This window comes from Herpailurus yagouaroundi, unplaced genomic scaffold (genome assembly GCF_014898765.1).
Source record: "Herpailurus yagouaroundi ecotype Mexico unplaced genomic scaffold, PumYag 184, whole genome shotgun sequence".
In the NCBI taxonomy this organism is placed as follows: Eukaryota; Metazoa; Chordata; class Mammalia; order Carnivora; family Felidae; genus Herpailurus; species Herpailurus yagouaroundi.
Genome location: NW_024412415.1, coordinates 36,690,356 through 36,714,636, shown reverse-complemented (window position 1 = coordinate 36,714,636; position 24,281 = coordinate 36,690,356). Strand labels below are relative to the sequence as shown.

The following is a 24,281-nucleotide window of genomic DNA, read 5'->3' as shown; positions in this document are numbered from 1 at the left end:
TATATTTAAAAAAAATTTTTTTTAACATTTATTTATGTTTGACAGATACAGAGACAGAGTGTGAGCAGGGGAAGGGCAGAGAGAGAGGGAGACACAGAATCTGAAGCAAGCTCCAGGCTCTGAGCTGTCAACACAGAGCCCAATGCAGGGCTAGAACTCACAAACTGTGAGATCATGACTTGGACTGAAGTTGGATGCTTAACCGACTGAGCCACCCAGGCACCCCAGGAGTCACTATATTAATATCAGATAAAGTAGATCTCAGAGCAAGAAATTTATCAAAAACAGAGAATGACATTACATAATGATCAGAGTCAATCCACCAAGAACACATAACAATTCTAAATTTGTATGAACCAATCAACAGAACAGCAAGATATGTGAAGCAAAAACTAATAGAACTGAAAGAAGAAATAATAAAATTCACAATTACAGATGGAGACATCAACACCCCTTTGTTAACAGTTGATAAAATAACTACACATAAAGTCAGCAAGTATATAGAAGAACCCAACAACATCGTCAAGCAACAGGCTCTAATGAGCATTTATACATTCTTTTCAAGCACCACCAAATCATTTACAAAGATTGAGCATATTCTGAGGGTCACAAATCCTCAACAAATGTAAAATAATTGAAATCATACAGATTATTTCTGACCAAAGTGGACTCAAACTAGAAATCAGTAACAGGAAAGTCTCTAAGCACTTGGAAACTAAACAATAAACTTATAAATAATCCATGGGTCAAAGAGGAAGTTTGAAGAAAGTTAAAAATATATATCAAACTGAATGAAAGCAAAATGTTCTGGTAACACATTTCATAATTAGGTAATTAAAAGTAACTTTTATTAAAAGCTAAAAAAATTAAAATCACAATTTATTTCTGAATTTGAGTCTTTCTGAAAGAATATTTTGTTGATTCCGATTACTACTGCTACTCTTGAAGTTTCTTGGAATAGTCAATGGGCAGAGGTTAGCAATTTTATTGAAAGAAATCAAGAAAACGTTTTGTGCAATAATTATAGAATTTATGTTATTTATCCGTAGTGGATTCTTCTGTTCAAACATCACTAGCCAATCAAGAGACTACTCAGAAATAAACAAGAGTAATAAGATTCCATCAGCTCTGATATTTTGCCAACTTTCAGCCATATAAAAAATAGCTTTACACATACTTTTCATTTTTACTATAGCTGTGTATTTCTGAAAATTAGAGGGGAACATATTTAACAAATTGTAACTTGATTTGTATCTTTTAAATATTTAGATACATGGTATGTCTATTTCCCTTTCTTCTCTTACCCTGGGCCCAGCAGATGTTAGGGGCTGGCCTGTCCTAACCTCCTTAACTCTCAGACCCACAGCTCCCTTTTCCGGAAAAGGACAACACTTCAGAATTGAGATGAACGAGGCAACTGAGCAAATATGGCTAATATAAGTTCCATCACTTTCCTGAAGAGGAATCTGTATTCAGGGAGTGTTTAAGAGTTTTGTTTTGTTTTATTCTCTCTCTCTCTTTAAAAATTTATTTTTGCTTTTATGGGGGGAGGGGGTCGGGGAGGGATGCAGGGTAGACGAACATGTTTGAGGCTCGTGGGTAAGGAAGTGGATGAAGACACCGAGGAGAGATGTGTGATGGGGCGGGGTGGGATCGCCCCGGAGGAACTGGCTTTGGTAGTGGGAATGAAGAAGAGGAATCCCCATCCACCCCCGCAGGAAACGCTCCAGTGATTGGAGGTGTGTGTGGCTGCGTGTGTGCCTGTGTCTGTGTGTGAGGAGGGGGTAGCTCCGACTCCCGCAGACATCACCACGCATGACGAAGCTACTTCCCCTCACGCGGTCCAAGGCGCACACGCGCCATCCACAGCCACGCCCGCACACACTAGACACACACACGGCGTCCGAGGGTCCGGTTGCCATGGCGAACAGGAGCGCGTGAGCCCAGGCGCCCCTCCCGCCCCCGGCCAAGCCCGGTCAATTGCAGCTCTGATTGGTCGCTGCTTCCTCATTATGCAAATCATTTGCGTAGACTCCGCGGCCAGCTGCCTGACGTCACCAAGCACGGGGGCTGGGGCTCGGGGCTCGGCTCCGGGAGAGCTCGGGCGGGAGCCCGGATAGCGCCGCGCGGGGACCTCAACCCAGACCCCAGCGTCCCGCCGCCGCGGCCCGGTCCTGCCCCGCCCCCGGCCCCGCCCCTTTCCAGCCTGCCCCACCCCCTCTACGCCCCTCCACCCGGGCCCCGCCCCCTGTGCAGCCCCCCGCCCTCGCCGCCTGGACCCCGCCCCCTCCCCCCTGGCCCTCACCACTGGTCCAGGGAGGGGACGGCGGGACAGACGGGACTGGTGGGACCGGCGGGAGGGCGGACCGGGCGGGGATATGGCCGCGGCGCCCGGAGGGTCTGCGCCGCCCGCCGGCCCCGGCCCGCGCCTGGGTTTCAGCACCGCGGACAGCGGCGTCGGCATGAGCGGGCTAAACCCCGGTCCTGCCGTGCCCATGAAGGACCACGACGCCATCAAGCTCTTCGTGGGGCAGATCCCGCGGGGCTTGGACGAGCAGGATCTCAAGCCGCTGTTCGAGGAATTCGGCCGCATCTACGAGCTGACGGTGCTGAAGGACCGGCTCACCGGCCTCCACAAAGGTGCGCGGGGTCAGCCCAGCCCAGCCCAGCCCAGCCCTGCCCCAATCCGATTAGAGTGGGCCCAGCCCAAACCCCAGCCTCAACCGCAGCCCCAACCTTAGCCCTACCTAGAGTCAGTCCAACATCAGTCCAATACCAGCCCCACTTCAGCCCAGTCTCCTCCCCAGATCACAGAACCCCCAGGCCAGAATTTTCTCTCCGACATCCTCCTTCTGATCACCACTCTGATCCTCTGGCGTGTTCTCCACTCTAACCTCTAACTCCCTACCCTTCACCTCTCACATCCCAACAGTCCCAACCTTTCAGTCGGACCTCCCTCCATCCCTCTCATCAGACATTCCAAATCCTGAAATTTGAAAACTTATTTGACCTTTGGGTCTCAATTTCCCAAACCCTGGACCAATCATTTCTGACCCTCTCTCCCAATCTGGTGCCACCCCACTCAGGCCTAACCATCCACACACATGTCTCCGACTTGTACCCCTCATTCTGGCCTCCAAGCCCAGCCAACCCCCAGAGCCTTCTTTTGATGCAGACTGCTAACTTAAAACCCCCCAAGCCCCAATTCTTCCCTTCTTCAGAACCCAGGCCTGGCTAACTCACAAAATCCAATTCCCCTCGAGGAGGCTCTCAGCTTCAAATTCCACCCTCATGTTTGACAATAACCCCATCTCTCCTCCCCCTGCCAGAATCCCAACACTCTCTGCCTCTTCTGACTTGAGTCCAGAACCCTGACCTCAACTGGGAAAATCTACCACCTGTGTGCCCCCTCATTTCAGGTTTCCTCTCAGCTGAACCCATACTTCTTTCATCCTCTAATCTCCCCACTCTTGTGCCTCATCTATACCCTTCCCCAATCCTCTTTATGGACTCCTGCTTTCCCTCCTTCGCAGGCAGGTCCAAGAGAGCCTGTGGATCAGAACCTCAGGGTGGGTCAGTTTGAAGAGGCAGAAGGGATTTTCTCCCTGCCCTTGTTAGAGAGACAGGCACCACAGTTCTGTCCAGCCACACCCCTTTCTTCCTGTAGAGAGAGGGAGGAGGCTTGTTTACATGCAGAAAAGTCTGTCCAGGCTGGGCTGGAGTAAGAGAGCCAGAGTCACATGTCATACATGGGCAGGGGATAGAAATTATTTGAGGAGAAACACCTCTATCTCTCCCCCACCTTCATCATGCTTCAGTTTCAGGATTTGAGGGGTAAGGGTCTCTATCTTACCCCACCTTCACCATGCTTCAGTTTTAGGATTTGAAGGGTAAGGGTCACCAACTATTCTCCATGATTTTTCTAGGACAAAAGTGGCCGGTCCTGGGTAACAGCTAAAGGTACTTTCCTAAGGGCTGAGAGCAGGAATCAGGCTGCCACCTCTTTTCATCTGGGAAGCACACTTATACAGGGGCTTCATGAAGATGCCCACAGAAGGTCTGGGACCAGCTAGGTAGCAGTGCCTCTTCCACACTTGGAGGTGGGGTTACTTTAAAAGGGGCATGAAAGAATAAAACTATATCATCCTGATTCCTTCTAATGCAGTCCAGCTGCCTGGCTGTCCATCCATCCATAGCAACTTACTTTCTTATTTTCTAGACATTTATTTCCGTATGTAAGCACAAGCTAATCTTTCTGGGCCATCTGGGAAGCGTATAAGATACCTTTAATTCTCACTCTTCTCATTCAAACACCATCAGAGTCTCTGAAATGTTCTCTTATCCGTTCTTTTTCTCCATTTAGCTCTAATTCTTCCTGTTTTTAAATTTTCATTTGTCTCTCCCTCTAGCCATGCTTCTCTGTCTTTCCATCCCTCCTTTTCCCACCCCCTATCCCAGGTAGTACAAATGGGGCTCCTCTGGGCAGCAGTTGGGCCCCTGAGCCTTTCAGACTGGGCCCCAGCCCTGCCCAGTTCTGACGTCAGCTGATATGGCTTAGTGGCAGAAGATGAAGCAGAGATGTAAGCGAAATCAGGTGTTTGGCGATTTGTCCCCAAACCAACCTGCAGCTCTCCAAAGCAGGGTTGCCTTGCAAGATGATTGGAAGTGTCTCTGTGTCAATATATTCCCCACTTTCTCCCCAGCAATAGTGACACCCAAAAGCCAGAGTGACTCATTTTCCTTTTGATGGCTGGGTACTGAGGGAGGCAGCCACAGTGCTTTGAAAAAACCTCAGTCTAGGAGTTAGGAGATTCTAAACCCTATTCTCCCCCTGGCACACTGTCTGGGTTCAGTTTCCCTGTTAATACAGTAAGAGTTTGTCCCAGGTTTCTCTAAGGTCCCTTTAAGTCAATGAATAGCAGATAGCCACCCACCTGAAGGGGGCAGCCACTTGGAAGACATCACAGAAAATGATCCCCTTTGCCTTTGCAGTCGGCTGAGGTCTAAGTGGAAAACTTCACCAAGCTCCTAATGGCTTCTCACATCCACTTTCTCTTCCTTCGGTCTTTCTCCTTCCCACAAGCAGAAGGCTCTTTTTGAAAACACAGATCTTATCTTGCCAGAGTCCTGCTTAAAACCCTTTAGTGGTTCTTCACTGCTCCTAAGGAAAAGTTCAAAATCCAGACTGAGGCATACAAGGTTATAGATAACCTGATCCCTGCACACCTCACTGTCCTCTCTGCCTCCTTTCACCAATCTCCAACCATACTACTCTTCTATCCATTTCCCCAACACACCAAATTCTTGCTTCAGTCTTCATACATGCTGTATGAAACTGTTCATACGTGCTGTTCCTTCAGCTTCCTTCACCACCCTTCTTGTCACCTGGTTAAGCCCTATTTGTTATTGAGGACTCAATGTGTTCTTTGAAACATTCTTCAACCCTTTGGACTCAAATTATGTGCCCCTCATGATCCTTTACATAATCCCCATGAGAACAGGGAATGTGTCTGTCTTGTTACCACTTCATCCCAAGCCCATTATAATGCCCACCATAATAAGTAAATAAGTATTCAACAAATATTTTCTGAGTGAGTGCTCAATGACTGTTGGAAAGGAAGGATCCCTGGCTCAGTGCTTCCTAGCAGGCTACACTTTCTGAGTCTGAACAAAGAGGAGTAGGACTGACCCTGTGGCTCAACCCAGACACATTCTCTGTCCCATAACTACTGGATCCTTTAGAGAAGTAAGATTTAGGGCACAATAACCCTTTAACAGGCTCTATGTTGAAGCACTGGGAGAGCTGACAGGCCAAGCTCCTTGGATAGGATTGGAGGTCCATGAAAGCTCTTCTCTACAGAAAGTCCTTAAGCCAGCCCCATCTTGCAAGCCTCAAATTAACCTATTCCTCAGCTTCAAACTTGGCGGAGGGAGGTGTTAAGAAGTTGTGGGGTGCTGGGCTTGGCTGTCAACAATTTTCCTCCTTTTGGCCTCCTCTCATCTGAAACTGAGTTGGGAAGGAATTGAGGCTGATTCTGGGAGACTCTGTGAGTATGAATCTGAAAAGGAAGGGGGAGGCTGGGGTTAAAGCTGAAGGCAAAGCCGCTTAGGGAGGTTTAACCCCAACCGGACTTATAGCTGAAGTGGGGAGGGGAGATGTGGGACTGTATGAGCATGTGGCTGGATGTGGGTACACATGTTTCCTAGGCAAGAAGCCAGGAGCAAATGAGAGGGAGCCAGAGTCTGGGACTCAAACACATGAAGCCCCTCCCTTCAGAGAAGGTGGAGGACAGAGGCTTCTCAGAGCAGTGCCCTTGTTTAAAGAAGAGTGGCCTTGAGTTTGTCAACTAATGGGATCTTTCCAGGAAGAGTATTTGGGGGTTTCAGGAAATCCCCTGAGCCAGCCTCTTCCTCCCCAGGCTGTGCCTTCCTCACCTACTGCGCCCGGGACTCTGCTCTCAAGGCCCAGAGTGCACTGCACGAGCAGAAGACCCTGCCAGGGGTAAGTCCACCAGGTTTGGGGGGTGGGGATCACCTCAGGCTGGGGACATGCCTTATGTGCATGCCAAAGCAGCATGTTGGGGCCAGGAACTGGCCAGGAACTGGGTTGGGGCCAGGAACTAGAAGCAGAGTCACTTTTCAGGGCTTACGTATGCCCTGAACAGCTATCAATTCTTGTTATATTTACTCTTCCGGCTCAAAGAAATGGGCTTAACACTTGGACCAAGTATTCCACCCCATCTTTTCAGAGAGGCATCAGTTTTGTGTGTTATGCTAGAATTTGTCCGCACTGGCTAAAATCATGGCTTAAAGTGTCATTTGTCACTGGTGTGAGAATATATGCAGATACATGAGGTAGAGACCCTGCTGAGCTGGTATCTTACTTTTTCCAGTTCTAGAGTCCTTAATAGCACTTCCCTCTGTCCTCTTCCTGTAATGTTTTTTTTGGGGTGCCTTGAGTCACCAAGATTACTTTCCCTCCTCTTCCCCAAACACTTGGCTGGATGTGGGTACACATGTTCCCTAGGCAAGAAGCCAGGAGCAAATGAGAGGGAGCCAGAGTCTGGGACTCAAACACATGAAGCCCCTCCCTTCAGAGAAGGTAGGAGACAGAGGCTTCTCAGAGCAGTGCCCTTGTTTAAAGAAGAGTGGCCTTGAGTTTGTCAACTAATGGAATCTTTCCAGGAAGAGTATTTGGAGGTTTCAGGAAGCCCCAAAGCTAAGAGGACCTGATTATATGAGCAGTTAGACCACTATATATCAATGGCACCTGATATGGCCTTAGCTAATGGCTAATCACTGGACCAAAGGCAAAGTAGGACCTACGGACCATGTGGCAGAAAGAAAGTGGTGATTGTTAGGAACTAGTGTGGGTTCACCAAGAGCAAACCAGACAACAGAGCTTCATTTTCTCTTGTCAAAGGAATGATATGTCTACAAAAAGAGCACTATTCAAATGCCATGCCTGGGACTATATCCATTTTTAAGCCTCAGATTTAAGAGGGTCATTAGCCTATCAGAAAGAGACAAGGATGGGATGCAGAAATAAAATATATCATGGATGATGATTTGAAGAAATTGGAGATATTTGGCTGGAGAAGATAGGGTGTGGGGGCTTCTACAGGGAGGCATCATAACATAATGATTAAAAATATGACTTTTTGAGTCTCAACAGACCTAGATTTGAATTTCTGTTCTGTCATTTACCGGTTCTGTGTCTCATGATACATTACTTAGACTCTGGAGCTTCAATTTCCTCATCTATAAGGAGTGAGTTATACTAACACTTAGCTCACTGGGCTATTGTGAGGATTAACTGAGGTTAGCAAGTGCCTGGCACAGGGGAAGATCTCAGTAAATATTACTGGTAGGGTGAGGGTAACCGCCTTCAAATTCTGAAGAGGGATTTGGTTTTCTATGGGTGGCTCTAGAGGGCTGGACCAGGATCAGCGGGTATAGAGAACAGACACACTAATTTCAGCTCAGTATAAAGAAATAATTTCTCTGAATTGGAACTGTCCAGCAGTGGCACAAGCTTCACCTAGAGTTGATCAAGCTGTGAGTGGGTCAGGTCCTAGGACAAATCCCAGTAATTGAAGCAACTCAAGCCTCACTCTTGAAGACTCAGCATCCAGTAACACCAATGTATTACTGCTACCAGGCTTCTGTGTGCAGGCTCTGGAGTCAAACAGACATGGGTGTAGATCCAAGCCCTACCACTCACTAACTCTGTGACCTTGGGCAAGTCTTTACTTCTAAGCCTAAGCATCTTCATATGTAAAACTGAATTCATAGAATTGTTATAGTAATTAAGTGAACTAACTCATGTAAAGTGCTTAACATAGTTCTTGGTAGACAGTAAGCACTCAGTACAGGTTACCTGGTGGCAGCGGCAGTAGTGACAGTAACAGCAGTGTTAGTAGGAGTAGGAGTAGAAGTTATTATTCATCCAACCATGGGAATAAGTGACTTCTGCTGCTAAAATTGAAAGTCACTGACACAAACTGTAACATTCCATGTGGGAAACAGCATGGGAAAGGTGCGTAGACAGAAGGAACAAGATGGGTGTGAAATGGGATTGGGAGTTTAGAGGAAGGCCTGGGTGAGCATGGGCCAGGCCAGAGAGAAGACCCACCAGAGAGCAGTGGCTGAAGAGGAAACTTTGGATTCCGGGGTGAAGGATTTGGACTTTATCCTGAAAGCAAATGGGAACACTGAAAAAATTAAGATGAACTTTGTGAGGGGAAAAAAAAAAAAAACCTTCTTCAACCAGCCACAGGGCTCCACAAAGAGAGGACTTTATGAGGCTGAGGGCACCTGAGATAAGGGCTGTGGAGCTCTAGATTAGTGGGATAATTTCTGAAGGAGAAACGAGAAATAATAATAACTAGCATTTGTTGATACTAGACAGTGTTCCTAGAATTTTGCATTCTCAAAGTCACTTAATACTCTGTGAAGAAGCTATTGTTATTGGCATTCCCACTTTACAGATGAGTCAAAGGAAACAAGTGACTTGTGCAAGGTTAGGTAGCTACTGGTAGGAAGATCTGGGAAGATCCAGGTAGTCTGACTCCAGAACTCACTCATTTAACCACTACACTATTATCTGGACCAAGCTGGTGGCAGACAGGGGTCCATGTTTCTGAAGGGGGTGGTGACTGGATGCACCTGCCCTCTCCCACCCTTTCATCTGCAGGCTTCCAACATGGCCTGGCTTCGTCCCGTACTGCAGGTTTGGCTTTATTCACCGTCCTCAGCTTAACAAAGTGCAAATTAATATTTAATTATTCTCCTAAATGAAAATCAATGGCTCTGTTGGCCAGCCCAAGCAATGTCCGTGCCATCAATCTTTCCTCTGGGCCTGCCAGGGGCAGTAGCAGCTTTAGTCACCTGGCCTCAGTCCCACCAGCATGAAGGGAGGAGGGTGTCCAGCTCTCTGTAGACACTGGGTCCTGGGCACAGCTGCCATCTACTGGAAAAGCAAGGAAAGACTTCAATTTGGGCTCCTACTAGAGACCAGAAGGATAGTCACTGTGGGAGCAGGAATGGTTGTCTCCCCAGAGAAAAATCCTGAACCCCTAGGAAAAATGTCATAGTATCTACTGGACTGGGACCTCACCATGACTCCCCTCCATGTGCCTCTGCTAATTTCTGTCACCTATCAAAACTGGGCTCCCTACTCAGGAGGACTTTCTTTAAACCTCAGTGGTCTGTCCCACCTTCTGTAGCTTCTTCTCTATAAAGCTGAAGCTACTTCTTGCAGCCTCATTTTAGGCTCCAGAATCCACCTAAAGAAGGTAAGGCCAACCTTATCCCAGAAGGTGCCCTCCTACTTGTCTCTATCCTTGCCCATGACCACCTTTCCCTTGGACATCCATCCCTTCAAACACTGTGAAGGAGACAGACATAACAGTGCACTTGCTTTTGCAAGTTGTGCCCAGCATAAAACAGCTTGAGTGGAAAGGGCAAGTGGGGGCTAAAATCTAGCCATGCTCTATTGACCAAGCCATGCACATTATCACAGGGCTGTGTCAGCCCAGAGGGGGAGGCACATTTTTTTTTTCTAATTCATCCCATCGTTGGGGGAGTGCCTTTTTGTAACTCACACAAAGGCACTATATGTGCTAGCAGCCACCCAGTGAGTGAATTGGAGCCTTTGGCCTCAAGGAGCTTTTCCAGCCCAGAAATAACTCATTGCATCTCAGTGGGATTTACATCTAGGCACATAAAAGGGCATCAGAGTGGAGACAGAGGAGATGCTTCACAGTGGAGATGCTATCTGAGCCCAGTCATAACCATATTTCATCACATTTGAGGGTCTAGAAAACTAAAAGACAAGGCAACTTCTGGAATTCTAGGTACAGTGTAAAAACTGGCAGCGAAGATGTCCAATGGAGAAGGCCAAGGCTCCCTGTGAATGGAGTGTTGTGTATTTTGGGCAGCAAGGGAGGCAGGACCCACAAGTTTGGACTGCCAGTCTTAGGATCTCTGGCTTTATTGAGAGGCTTGAAATGGAGAACTGTGGATGGATTTTAGTAAGGAAAGAGTGAGGGGTTGATTTCAAAAGCTCACTCCAGCTACAGTGTGATGGTTGAGTTGAAAGATGAAGCAATATTGGAGGCAGATTATCCTTTAGGACACTGTTGCTTGAGTGCAGCTGAATTATGGTGCTGACCTGGAGCTGGAGACAGGGCAGGAATGGGGAGGGTAGGATAAACTTGAGAGTTGTTTAGGATATCCATATAGACTCGAGAACCAGTGGGACTTGGCAGTGGATTGAATTAGAAGAAGAGGTGAAGTAGAGCAAAGAGCTGAAAATGGTGTAGTTTGCTTTTTCTCTTCTTCACTTTTCCCTGCATCCATGACACCTCTCTTAGACCCACCAGTAATCCTGATAAATATTCTTCCCATGGTGGAAGTGGCTGAGGGCACAGGTGCTCAGTGTTAGGAATAGTTGGCATCAAGGCAGAAATGTCTGAAGAGGGCAATGCTGAGCCCAATTTTATGCAAGTCAAGCAGGGAGAAGGGGTAGAGCCTTGCCTTCCCTCCTGCTCATGGTGGTCAAAGTCCCAGGGCCTCATATGCCTCTGTGCTACCTCCAACCTTCCCCACTCCACTCCACTGCCTGCAATAGGTTGTTCTCTCCTCTTTCTGACATTATCTCCCTTGATTTTCCCCCCAGGGCTGGCCCTGAAGCAGATATGGGCCTGGACTCTACCTGGGAAACTCTCAAGGGAATAGGTGCTCAGCCAAGGGCAAGAGCTCACCTGAGGTCCCATGACAAATTCTTGGCCAAGGAGGCAATACCCTCTTTTCCTAAAAGGGGAACTGGGATTACCTTACCCCACTTCCACATCTCTCCCCTGACTGTGACAGGAACCAGGCAGAGTAGGGTTGCTTAGGCAGTTCATGTAGATAGCTCTCTTTCTCCTTCAGCCACACAGAGCATACCTAAATCCTAGGTGTCCTCCCTAACCATTTCCCAGTGGGGACCGAAGGAGAACCACCTCTCTCCAACTCTGTCCTCATCCTCTTGGGCTCCTCCTCCCCTGAGACTTCCCCTGCATCTCCAAACTCCCAAATTACCAACATCCTCAACATTTAAGCCATAAACCTAAAAGTCAGCCAGTATTTCCTTCTCTCCCTCAGTTCCCACATCCAATAGAACTCTAGTCCAGCTAATCATCCTAAATATCTCTTGAACATGTCTATTTCCTTACGCCCTGGTTAAGGTCACCCTCACCCCTTACCTGTATTAGTGATCTTCCTATTTCTAATTTTTCCCTTTCTAATCTTTTCTCTGCACAGTGATAGCTCATGGGATCTTTCGCTACTTAATATCCTTCCCTGGATCCCTACTGCCTTTGAAGTACAACAAAGTCAAAATTCCTTGTTGTGATTTTCACAACCTGCCCCAACCCGGCCATTGGCTACCTTTCAGTTTTACACCCTTCCATTAAAAACAAACACAACACTGCAAGGTGGGATCATGATTTCCCCTTTTACTAATACTGAGACTCAAAGACCTTAAAGAAGTTGCCAGTAATGGAGTCGCAATTTAAACCCACATCTATATGACTCAGAATCAATCTGCTGTGCCCTGGCTACCTCCATGCCAGGTGCCTACCAGAATCCTTGCTCCTTTAGACTTGCAGCTCCCTTTCCAACCCCCTGCCATCTGGAGTGCTCAGGCTCCAGCTCTACCTCTCCCATTATCTCCATGTGGCCCAATGACCCCAGTCCTGCAAGGCCCGGGTCAAACTTTGCCTCCTCTGTGAAGCTTTCCCTGTGTCAACCTCTCCAGCTGGAGTCAGCCTCTCCCAGAGCACTGTACTTTGCACTCCTCCTAAGGCCCTGGTCACTCTGTGCCTCATTACTTGTGTTCATGTCTTAAGAATGGAGTTGAGCAGCACAACACAAAAACATGGGCTTCAGCATCAGATAGGCCTAGGGGCAAATCCCAGCTCAACCACTTACCCATCACGTGATCTTGAACAAGTGATTTAACCTCCCTAAGCCTCAACTTCCCCATCTGTACTATGGGGATAATGATATTACCTTGCAGAGAAGTTGGAAGGAATTTAGAGACAATATATGTAAAGTGTCCCAGAAAGGGCTTGGTGTATAGTGGACTTTTAGGAAATGGTGGCGATTATCTTCCTCTCTAAAAACCATTGAGGACAGATTCCCCAAGGTTGTTGTCTCCTGTGAAGGGCCTAGCCTGGGGCTCTTCACAGATTTCAGGAAATGCCCGCATGGTGGAAAGCCCAGGTGCCCAGACTCTGAGGCTTGGACCCTGCCAGGTCTATGGGACATGTATATACCACCTAATGCCCACCCTCCATTAAAGAGTGGTGTAGTGGGGGAGGGGAAAGGGGTGTCCCCCAGAGCACTGATGAGCTCCATCTCTCCAGAAACCCAGCCGGGGAGGCAGCTGCCATGGAAACCACTGCTGTCACATGTGCTTGTCACTCTAGGTTCCAGAGAGAAATTCTCAGGATCTATTTAAGAACTAATAAAATAATGATGGTCTTGCTCACCCTCACTGCCCCCCCCACCCCAGGCTTCTTCCCCTCTTTCATTCTCCCCTGCCACACTCCTCCCTGCCTTTCCTGCATCCCCTTCCTGACCCCTTATCCCTTCGTTTCCTTCCCATATCCACCAATATTTCTCTCTTTCCTTGCCCCTTTCTAGGTCTGTCTCTTTCTCTCATCGTTTCTGTCTTCCTGTGTCTCTTCATCTCTCCTTGTTTCTATGCTCTCCATGGCTCTGTCTCTTGGTCTCTCCTCCACAATCACAGGTGGCCATGCCCAGGGACAGTTCCCGTTCCTCCTGGTCCCTGGTCCCGGCCAATCCAGACCTGCCCAGCTCGCCCTGATCTGCTTGGATTGATCTGTCATCCCCTCTAGACTGCAGCCTGAGTCCTGTCGGTGTCTCGGCCCCCACCCTCAACCTGGTACACTGCAGGGGCTCCACCACCAGCGGGTGGGTGTGTCAGAGAGCATAAGAACCTGAGCCCTGGGTGGGAGGGGGATTGCACTGGTTCAGGCTTGGCCTGTTTTCCTTTCCTTTCCTTTCCTTTCCTTTTTTTTTTTTTTAATAATCCCTCCCCACTCCCCCACCCCCAAATTTGATCCAAAGGAAATTGCTCAACTGTGACTGCCAGGGCGTTACCATGGTTACTGGGTAGCACTTGTGGCTATGGTAACAGGAAGCTGCCTGTTGTCTCGGCAACGAGCACATTGGTAGAGGATGGAATGGCCCTGATTGGTGCAGAAGCAGTGCATTTCCTGAAGGGAGGGGGTCAGATCATCACCTTCTCAGGCCAGATGGGCATCAGTACCCCTTCCTCCATGAACGGGAAGGCCGCTGTTCTTTCCTCCCGGCACTCAGCTGTCTGCCCCCAACATTAATTCCTCACTTCCTACGCACCCAGCTCTTGGCAGTTTACAAAGACCTTTTGCGTCCCCATTATCTCATGTGATCCCCACAACACCCATGAGAGGAAGGTGAGATGGGGATTCAATCATGAATTCTCTCAGGGTGGTTGGGGGATGGGACTGTGTGGGGGTGTATGTCGAAATCACCTAGGAGCTTTTACAAATTATACAGTCCCCTAACTTGAGAGTCTGCTATGGTTCCCAGGTGATTCTTATCTACCCTTGATTAGGGAACCCCTGAATTAGAAGGTGAAATTAGTTGGAGGGGGAGGGGGTAAAGGGAAGAGTCAAGCTGCTTTCCAGGTTTCTAGCTTGGATGACTGGAAGGATCAGGTCCGGGCAAAAAGATAAGCTCTGGTATGGGTGCGTTGAGTGGAAGATGCCAGTGGGACTTTTTAGTCAGGCTGTCCAGCAAACAGCTGGGTACATGGGTCTTAGGCTCAGGAGGGAGGTGTGGGCTGGGGATGCAGAGCTCTGAGTCAGCCCTGTGAGCATGGTAACTGAGGCTGTGGGTGTGAGTGAGACTCTCCAGGAAAAACGGGAACAGTGGGATGAGCAGGGCTGAAGATGGTGCCCTGGAGAATGCCAACATCCTCAAGGGAAGGGGGACCCAGGGAGGGAACTGAGAGGGTGACTGTAGGAACTTTGGTAATACAGAAGCTTGGGAAGGCTTCCCCCCATCTAACAAGCTGAATCTGAGAGAGGGTGGCTTTACTGAAGTCATACAACCATTAAATGGCAGAATCCAATTCCCAGCTTGTTTAATCTAAATGACATACAGAATTATATTCTCAGTTTTAGAACAAAACACAAATCTTCAGTCTTAATTCCACCTTCCCACCCAACTCCTCTCACTTAAAACCTTTAAGGAGGTCCAGGAGCCAGAGGGACAGGCGCACATAGTCCAGGCCCAGAGCCCAAAGCAGAATCTCTTTAACTACCACGGTCCATCCTGGCTTGCCACCGAGCTTCCTATCACCAACCCTTCAGATTTCAGCACTTTTTAAATTCCCCAGTTTAAGGAAGGAATCTTGGAGAAAATCTATAGCCCACCATGAGAGTGGTGGAGTGCAGGGTTCAAAGGAGCCAGGGCTTAGATCCTGAGGCATCCAGGGGAGGAGAAGCCGGGTGCCAGGATCAGGCAGTCATGCTGACTAGGTGTGTTGGTCCAATGTCTTTCAGATGAATCGTCCGATCCAAGTGAAGCCGGCTGCCAGTGAGGGTCGAGGAGGTAACTTCCCTATCTGACAAACCTCAGGGTATCACCCATGTAGGGGATGGTGGGTCTACTCCTCATGTCAGTCCTATCTATGGTTTGTTACTAGAGCTTCCTTGGGTTGGGGGAAAAGTGGGGCCCAGTGTTGCTCGACACCGAAAATAGCTTAGCCTTCCCAGATCAGGCTGAGGAGAGAGGGGGTCCTAGAGTCCCCAGACCCAAAAGAAGCAGGAAGAGCCTAAGAAGATGCTGGAGATAGAGGAAGGGAGCTCTTGACACCTTGCCCTGGAAAGAGTTCATTCCTGTTTTTTTCAGATGGAATTTCCAGATTTGTTTGAAGAACCAGACTGGACTTATTCTCCTTTTGCATATTCTTCTGATCAGAGAGGACCCAGTCCACTCTGGATTGAGGCCACTCATTTCCTCACTGCAATTATCTGGTTACTTATGGCAAAAGATGAGTCTAGTAACACAGACTTTGCAAGCCATAGTAAGGAACTTGACTCTCTGCTGAGGACCATGGAAAGGCTTCAAAGGTTTTTTAGAAGCACTTTGGAAAGACCAGTGCTCCTTAAGAACAGGGGTGGGTAAAGAGTCTGTGCTTTTCTGACAACCAGCTACATTCCAGCCAGCTTCCATACTGGAAAAGTGATGCTAGCTTCTGGTGTCAGTTCTTTGGTGTTTTTCTCACCCTTTGGTCTTATATCATTCCAGGATATCTGCCAATAGCCCTGATGTCTGCTGACTCTCTCCCTTAGATAAGACTCTCTCCCTGTCTTATCCAAGATCAGTCATAGTGTTGGTAGATGGAAGAAGCTCCCCACGATCAGGGAGAGAATGGAACCCAATTGACAAGCATTTATTGACTCCAACTAATTCTCACACCGTCTCAGACTTCCTATTCACCATCTACACCTAAAGGGGGCTCTGATAGCTTCTTCCACTGTAGAGTTCTTTACTTCATGAAATAATTCCTTCATCTATTTAGATTATCTGACCTCTGGTCTGTGCTTCTCAATTTCAGATCAAGATGTTATCACCTCTACTTTGCCTTGAAGAGATATTTCCAAGTTTCCTCCTCCCCTTCACGTGTGTATCCTCCTTTTCCACCTCATTCTTTCCAGACAGGTTTTTTAGAAGTTCCAGCCTCCATACAGAATCTGTTCACTTGTCCCAAGAATTTCTCCCTTTTGGGAAGCTCTGTTAGGCATCGAGACCATTGTTGGCCATTGTTGGCTATCTTCTAAGTCTTGTCCACAAACACTAGCTAGTCCCATAGCTTAGAGGCCAGTTGAGAGTAGCCGAATCAGCTAAGAAGCAGACATTTTGAGTTTATTCAACCATCTAGCCAACATCTTCTGAGTAACTTAACTCCATATTAGGGATAGAACTGTGAGCAAGACAGCCCTGGCATCTAGCTTCATTGAGTCTGAAGCTATGTGGGGATAGTGAACAAGGGGGTTACAATTCAGTGTGATCAGTGTCTTTCAAGTTCTGGAGGGATTGTGAGCACAATAGCAAGAGGCACCTTTCCTAGTCTGGGAGGTCAAGATGGGCTCCTAGAGGTATTAATGTTCAAGCTGAGATCTCAAGGATAGACAAGAAGTAGTCAAATACAGAAAGGAGGTGAGAGGGGGCAAGTGTTTACGCAAAGGGAATAGCGTGCACAGAGTTCAGAACATGATGAAACTTGGAGTCTGGTTCAGGAACTAAGTTCACAATGCTGGGGGCACTCTTGCTGTTTAGAGTCCAATACGACTTGTTGGGATGAGGGCAGCTGTACAAAGGAGGCTTCTGATGATGCTTCTGCTTGTCGTAGTCCATCTTTCCTCATCATCTGGGCCCCATTCAGTGGCATCAGCCTGAGTTTTATCATTTGCCTCCCCCTTTTGTACGGGTTTTTCAGGTGTCACATCACTGACAAATTCTGTGACCTGTGGCAGCCCACCTATACACCTGTTCAGATTCAGAGCAGCTCGAGAGAGCAGGATAAGCAAATCTAGTTGAAAAGAGGTCTGCCTGGCAGTGGAATTCATAATTTTAGTAGTTATGTGTTACACAGGTATTTCCTGACAAGTGATGTCTCTTAGCACACATATACTCCATATGCATTCATGAATAATCCTTGCAGGTTTAGATGACCCAGTCTCTCAATTCCTTCCTGCTCCCACTCAGAGTCACCAAATGCTCCCTGCTACATTTTTAGGAGAGAGGAGGCATATGTACTGTCTTGCAGAACAGTTGGACCCTCACAATTTATTACTATTTAACTACCAAACTGATCTGTGTTAGATAATCTTGTTACTAATTGAAGTGTGTTCCTTTCCTTCAATGTTATATACTGCTTCTAAAGTGAGTTCAGCTCTCTGCTGAATTGTAACACAAACTAATGCTTTAGAGACTCAACTCTTGAAATGGTATCAGAGTTTGATTTTTTGAAATGTAACATTTGACACCAATGTGGGACAGCTTGCCCTATTCAAGTCTGATCTCTGTGATCCTAAACATTCTATAAAAGTTCATTGCTTTGGGGGGGGGGGGTTAAATCGGTGATGGGCATTAAGGAGGGCACATTTTGGGATGACCACATATGTAAGAGATGAATCACTGGGATCTACTTCTGAAGCCAAGACTACACTGTATGTTAACTAACTTGAATTTAAATTAAAAAAATTATGGGGCGCCTGGGTGGCTCAGTCAGTTAAGGGGCCAACTTTGGCTCAGGTCATGATCTCTCAGTCTGTGAGTTCGAGCCCCGCGTCGGGCTCTGTGCTCACAGCTCAGAGCCTGGAGCCTGTTTCAGATTCTGTGTCTCCCTGACTCTCTGATCCTCCCCCAGTCATGCTCTGTCTCTGTCTCAAAAATAAATAAATGTTAAAAAAATTTTAAAAATAATAAATTAGGGGCACCTGGGTGGCTCAGTTGGTTAAGCAGCCGACTTCGGCTCAGGTCATGATCTCGTGGTCCGTGAGTTCGAGCCCCACATCGGGCTCTGTGCTGACAGCTCAGAGCCTGGAGCCTGTTTCAGATTCTGTGTCTCCCTCTCTCTGACCCTCCCCTGTTCATGCTCTGTCTCTCACTGTCTCAAAAATAAATGAATGTTAAAAAAAATTTTTTTAATAAAAAAAATAAAAAATAAAAATAATAAATAATAAATTAAAAAATTATCTAAGAAAAACTTCAGAGTTAATGGTCACACCTGTCCTGATATATTTAAGCCTATAAGTTTGCATTTTTTATTATTCCCAAAATTAAATCCCTTAGTTTAGTTGATTAATAGTGATTTCTGTATCTTTTAAGAATACTGATATCAATGCAGACATAATCTAGAGGGTATCAAAGCAAATAGTATAATCTTCCAAAATTCCACCATTTTCTTCTGGAAGGAAGTGTTAGATTTTCCCCTCATAAAACAGGGATCACCAACTCAAATGCTACAGGAACCAGGTAGGTAACTTTAAATGGATGAGAGTGTCATGACTGAATTACAATTTACATTTTAATTGTATTAAATATTGGCAACTAATTCAATTTTTAAAGTTTATTTATTTATTTTGAAAGAGAGTGAACGAACATTAGCAGGGGAGGGGCAGAGAGAGAGAGAGAGAAAGAGAGAGAAAGAGGGAGAGAGAGAGAATCCCAAGCAGGCTCCCTGTTGTCAGCGTGGAGCCTGGACCAGGGACTTGATCTCACAAATCCTGAGATCATAACCTGAGCCAAAATCAAGAGTCGAACGTTTAACCAACTGAGCCACCCAGGCGTCCCAACTAATTCAATTTTTTTTCTTAAATTTTGTTTACGTGTATTTATTTTTGATAGAGAGAGACAGAGCACTGGTGGGGGAGGGGAGAGGAAACCCAGAATCCAAAGCAGGCTCCAGGACAGAGCCCAATGCGGGGCTTGAACTCACAAACCTCAAGATCATGACCTGGGCAGAAGTCGGACACTTAGCCAACTGAGCTGCCCAGGTGCCCCACCAACTAATTCAATTTTTAAAAATTGGCCAGCACTGTGAGAACCCAGCCAAACCTGTTAGTTTTACTTCTTTTGCCCAAAGACTTCCATTTCTTCCCATCTGCATATAGGAGTAATCTATTGTGCACACGTGAGCTTTTTGATGAAAATAGTTACTTTACATTCTCCTTTGAATTTTGATGCCAGTGCAACTGCGTAGTATTTCTATTTTTAATCAATAGACATGAGGTTTGTGGTTGAAGTAACCTATGTTTTAAACACACTATGTCGTAGTACTTTTAGAAGTTATTGGTAACATTTGTATGTTCAATGCTTACAATGCAGTAACAGTAGCAACACAACAGGATCTGCCTGATAGAAGGTGCTGGAGGCCCTCTTCTTCCATGATCATCCTCTGCAGCCTTGATGGTACTCAGAGTGTCAAACGGGCATCCAGGTCGTCATGGACTATGTTATAGGAGCCTTTGAATGTATCTCAGGCTTTTCCCATAACTTGTGCAGCTAAGTTCCGCGCAGTTTATGTACTCTGTACCCCATGCCTATATTTTACATCCTGTGGCGTCGAGTGGTACTCTTAAAGGAAAATGCACCTGATTTTCCAAAACAAAATAATATCCTAATTATACTTAAGGCACACATTTGTATATAAAACAAACATGGTGCCAGAAAATTTTCTCCTTGGCATTTGGATTTGTTTGAATGTGAACATTAAAATGTGTGCCGGGGCAAAAATTCAAGGTTCGTGTGTTTCAAAATGTTAACTTCAAATTATATGAGGTCAGAGCTAGAGATCCCCAAACCCTTCATACAATGGTAACTAAATAAGTCTATTTTGTTTCCTATTTTTTGAGCTTTATTCAGACATTACTGACATACAACATATATAAGTTGAAGATATGCAATGTGATTATTTGATACAGGTATATATTGCAAAATGGTTACCACCATAAGGTTAGTTAACAGTTCCTAAGTCTATTTTATTTGCTGTTCAGCATAGAGACTGTAGTTTATTTTTTCTAACTTACATTATCTCTGCTATGGAGGCACAAAAAATAAGTTAAGTTGTAAGTACCAATCTTACAGGAAAAGTATTTTTTAGTCCTAAGGCAAAATCTTCAAAATCATTGAACTCTTGTATATTTTTTCATCTCTTTCAAATTTTATAACAAAATCAATAAATTCATAAAGCATAATAGTGATTACTTTGCTTGTCCCATTCTCCAACTTAGGTTTTTGTTTTTTTGTTTTTAACCTAGAAAATATTCATGTATCCAGGATGCCCGAGGTACAGATATAGGTTAAGTAATCAATCCATGCACTCTTTCCACTTCAGTTTTTTGAAACTTTGAAATCTTAAATGCTCTCTGAAGTAAGGCATCTCTTTTTTTAATCTTGAAGTTTGGTGAACTGAAAAGGCCAATGATCTGTTATCATATCAACCCTCCTATCACCATCCTATAATTAATTAAGTAATTTCTGCCTGTATTTGCACAGGTTTGTTTGGCTTTGGATTTGGAATACAAAATACTGTATATATAATTATCTAACTAGGTGGGCCACATTTTTCTAATTTTATCCAGGATTCTCTTTTATTCAGTGTTTTACAACTGAACTTTGAGTTAAAGTATTGAGCTAGAATGTTCAGAGTTGCATAATACTGGGACACAGCCTCTGACCTAAGTCACATATACACCTTAGCAACAACTGTTCAGTTGGTCACCTGACACTCATATTTGTCTTTGATCCTTATACTTACTTAATTCTAAAAGGCATTCTTCCAGTGAAGACCTGACTGGATAAGATTCACAGTAGTGCTTAAGACTACTCAAGTCAATGTTTCACTTCCTAACATTAATTCTACCCCTGAAGGTAAAAGGAGGTGCTCTCCTTAAGCTTGACTCAGAACAGATCACCCAAAGCTGATTGTTAACACTTTTAGGTCATGGCAATGGCTGAACGGCGCTGACGAGCCCTTCAGGTATAGGTATACAGCCTGCAAAGGAAAATACAGTCTGGATCCTGAGATTCTTCTCTCTCAGAGGAACCTGGACTCTCAGGCTTGGTCTACCTTTCTACCTCACTGTGTGGTTCTTCTGGATCAGGATTAAGGGACAACAGAGTTTCTGTTCTTTCTTGGTCTATGTGCCTATTTTTCAGCCCTCCTTAGAGCCCTTCTTCATCTTTTTTCTTCCAAGATTTTATTCAAATTCAAGTAGCAACACTATATATATACACTATATACACTATATACATATAGTGTATATTGGTTTCAGGAGTCGAATTTAGTGATTCATCACTTACATGGAATACCCAGTGCTCAACACAAGTGCCCTCGTTAATGTCCATCGCCCATCACCCATCTAGGCCATCCCCACCCCCCCCACCTCCCTCCATCAACCCTCAGCGTTTTTAAAAATGTTTTTAATGTTTGGGGCGCCTGGGTGGCGCAGTCGGTTAAGCGTCCGACTTCAGCCAGGTCACGATCTCGCGGTCCGGGAGTTCGAGCCCCGCGTCGGGCTCTGGGCTGATGGCTCAGAGCCTGGAGCCTGTTTCTGATTCTGTGTCTCCCTCTCTCTCTGCCCCTCCCCCGTTCATGCTCTGTGTCTCTCTCTGTCCCAAAAATAAATAAACGTTGAAAAAAAATTAAAAAAAAATGTTTTTAATGTTTATTTATTTTTGACAGAGAGAGAGAGAGAGAGAGAGAGAGAGAGAGAGCATGAATGGGGGAGGGGCAGGGAGAGAGGGAGGCACAGAATCCGAAGCAGGCTCCAGGCTCTGAGCTGTGAGCACAGAGCCCGACGCGGGGCTCGAACTCACAGACCGTGAGATCATGACCTGAGCCGAAGTTGGTGGCTCAACCAACTGAGCCACCCAGGCGCCCCTCCCTCAGTTTGTTCTCTGTAGCTAGGAGTCCCTTGTGGTTTGCGTCCCTCTCTGTTTTTTTTATCTTATTTTATTTTCCCAGCCCCTTCTTCATTTTAAAAAATTATAGTAAAATAGACATAACATAAACTTTACCACCTTTACCACTTTTATATTCACCTATATTGTGTATTCACTATATACACAATTTTTATATATACACAATTTTATATATACACAATTTTTAAGTGTACAGTTCACTTGTATTAAGTATATTCACATTGTTGTGCAACCCATCTCCAGAATTTCTTCATCTTATAAAACCCCAAATCTGTACCCATTAAGTAACTCCCTCCAGCCCCTGTAACCATCCTCTACTTTCTGTTTCTATGAATTTGACTTCTCTAGATATCTCATTTAACTGAAATCATACAGTATTTGTCTTTTTGTGGCTGGCCTATTTCACTTAGCGTCATGTCTTCAAGGTTCATCCATGTTGTAGCATATGTCAGATTTCCCTTCCTTTCAAAGGCTGAATAATATTCCATTGTGTGTGTGTGTGTGTGTGTGTGTGTGTGTGTGTGTATACATATATACATGTATATACACCACACTTTCTTTATCCATTCGTTGACTGATAGATATTTGGGTTGCTTCCATGTTTAGCTCTTGTGGTAATGCTACTATGAACATAAGTGTACAAATATCTCTCTGAGACTTGGTTTTCAATTCTTTTTGATAATAACACTCAAAACTGGTATTGCTGGATCATATGGTAATCCTATTTTAAATTCTGGGTGGAGCTGCCATACTGTTTTCCATAGTGGCTATACCATTTTACATTCCTACCAACAGTGCACAAAGTCCCCAGTTTCAATTTCTCCACATTCTTTCCAACACTTGCTATTTTTTCCTTCTACTCTTCCCACTCCTCCTCCCCCCCACCCCGCTTCTTCTTACCCTTTTCTCCTTCCTCTCCTCCTCCACCTTCTCCTTCTTCTCCTAGGAACACCTGGGTGGCTCACTTGCTTAAACAGTTAAGTGGCTGACTCTTGATATGGGCTCAGATTGTGATCTCTGGGTTGTGGGATTGAGCCCTGCATAGGGCCCCCCCGCTGAGCAGAGTCTGCCTGGGATTCTCTCTCTCTCTCTCTCTCTCTCTCTGCCCCTCCTCCACTTGTGCGTGCTCTCTCAAAATTAATTAATTAATTAAAAAAATCAAACAACCCTCTCCCCAAAACTAGTCATCCTAATAGGTGTAAGGTGATATGGTTTATGGCTTTAATTTTTACTTCTTTAAGGATTTACAGTTGTGTTGAGCATTTTTGTATATGCTCACTGGCCATTTATATATCTTCTTTGGAGAAAAGCTTATTTAAGCCCTTTGCTCACTTTTTTAAAAAGTTTATTTATTTTTGAGAGAGCGAGAGAGAGAGAGAAACAGAGTGTGAATGGGGGAGGGGCAGAGAGACAGGGAGACACAGAATCTGAAGCAGGCTCCAGGCTCCAAGCTGCCAGCACAGAGCCTGACACAGGCCCGAACCCACAAACCACAAGATCATGACCTGAGCCAAATTCAGACGCTGAGCTGTCAGCACAGAGCCCACATGGGGCTCAAACTCATGACCCGAACCGAAGTCGGACGCCCAACCAACTGAGCCCCTTTGCTCACTTTTTAATAGGATCATTTGTTTTTTGTTGTTGTTGAGTTGTAGGAGCTCTTATTCTGGATATTAACCCTTTATCAGATATATGACTTGCAAATATTTTCTCCTACTCTGTAGCTCTGAGTGTGTACTTTGATGCACAGAAGTTTTTAATTCTGATGTGGTTCAGTTTATGTATTCTTACTTTTGTTGCCTGTGTGTGTGGTGTCATATCTAAGAAATCATTGCCAAATGCAAGGTCATGAAGCTTTTCCCCTGATTTCTTCTAACAGTGTCATATTTTTAGCACTCATGCTTAGGTCTTTGATTCATTTTCAGTTAATTTTTGTATACGGTGAAAGTAAGGGTCCAATGTCATTCTTTTGCATGTATATATCCACTTTTCTCAACACTATTTGTTGAAAAGACAGGCACTCTTGTCAAAAATCATTTGACCATATATGTGAGGGCTTATTTCTGGCCTCTATTCTATTCCATTGGTCTGCGTGTCTTTATGCCAGTTGTCACACTGCTTGATTACTGTAGCTTTGTAATAAGTTTGAAATCAGAAAGTGTGAGATCTCAAACTTTCTTCTTTTTTGAGATTGTCTTGATTGTTCAAGGTTTCTTGAGATTTCATAT

The 24,281-nt window shown here is 45.5% G+C and overlaps 1 protein-coding gene across 12 annotated transcripts in view; it reads left to right on the top strand.

Moving 5' to 3' along the window:
- The first annotated feature begins 1,903 nt into the window (after nucleotides 1-1,903).
- The window catches only part of CELF6 (CUGBP Elav-like family member 6), a 31,417-nt gene continuing 9,039 nt past the window's right edge, over nucleotides 1,904-24,281 (top strand). For 5 of the 12 annotated variants that reach the window (XM_040493176.1, XM_040493180.1, XM_040493177.1 and 2 more), the window contains exons 1-5: nucleotides 1,904-2,640; nucleotides 6,420-6,502; nucleotides 13,410-13,485; nucleotides 13,937-14,009; nucleotides 15,123-15,171. In XM_040493176.1, the coding sequence (XP_040349110.1) occupies nucleotides 15,123-15,171 (49 nt within the window). In that variant the 5' untranslated portion in view covers nucleotides 1,904-2,640; nucleotides 6,420-6,502; nucleotides 13,410-13,485; nucleotides 13,937-14,009. Of the gene's footprint in view, nucleotides 2,641-5,938; nucleotides 6,503-13,409; nucleotides 13,486-13,936; nucleotides 14,010-15,122; nucleotides 15,172-24,281 lie in introns of those variants that run through there. The other 7 variants (XM_040493186.1, XM_040493178.1, XM_040493182.1 and 4 more) reach the window with 7 other exon arrangements.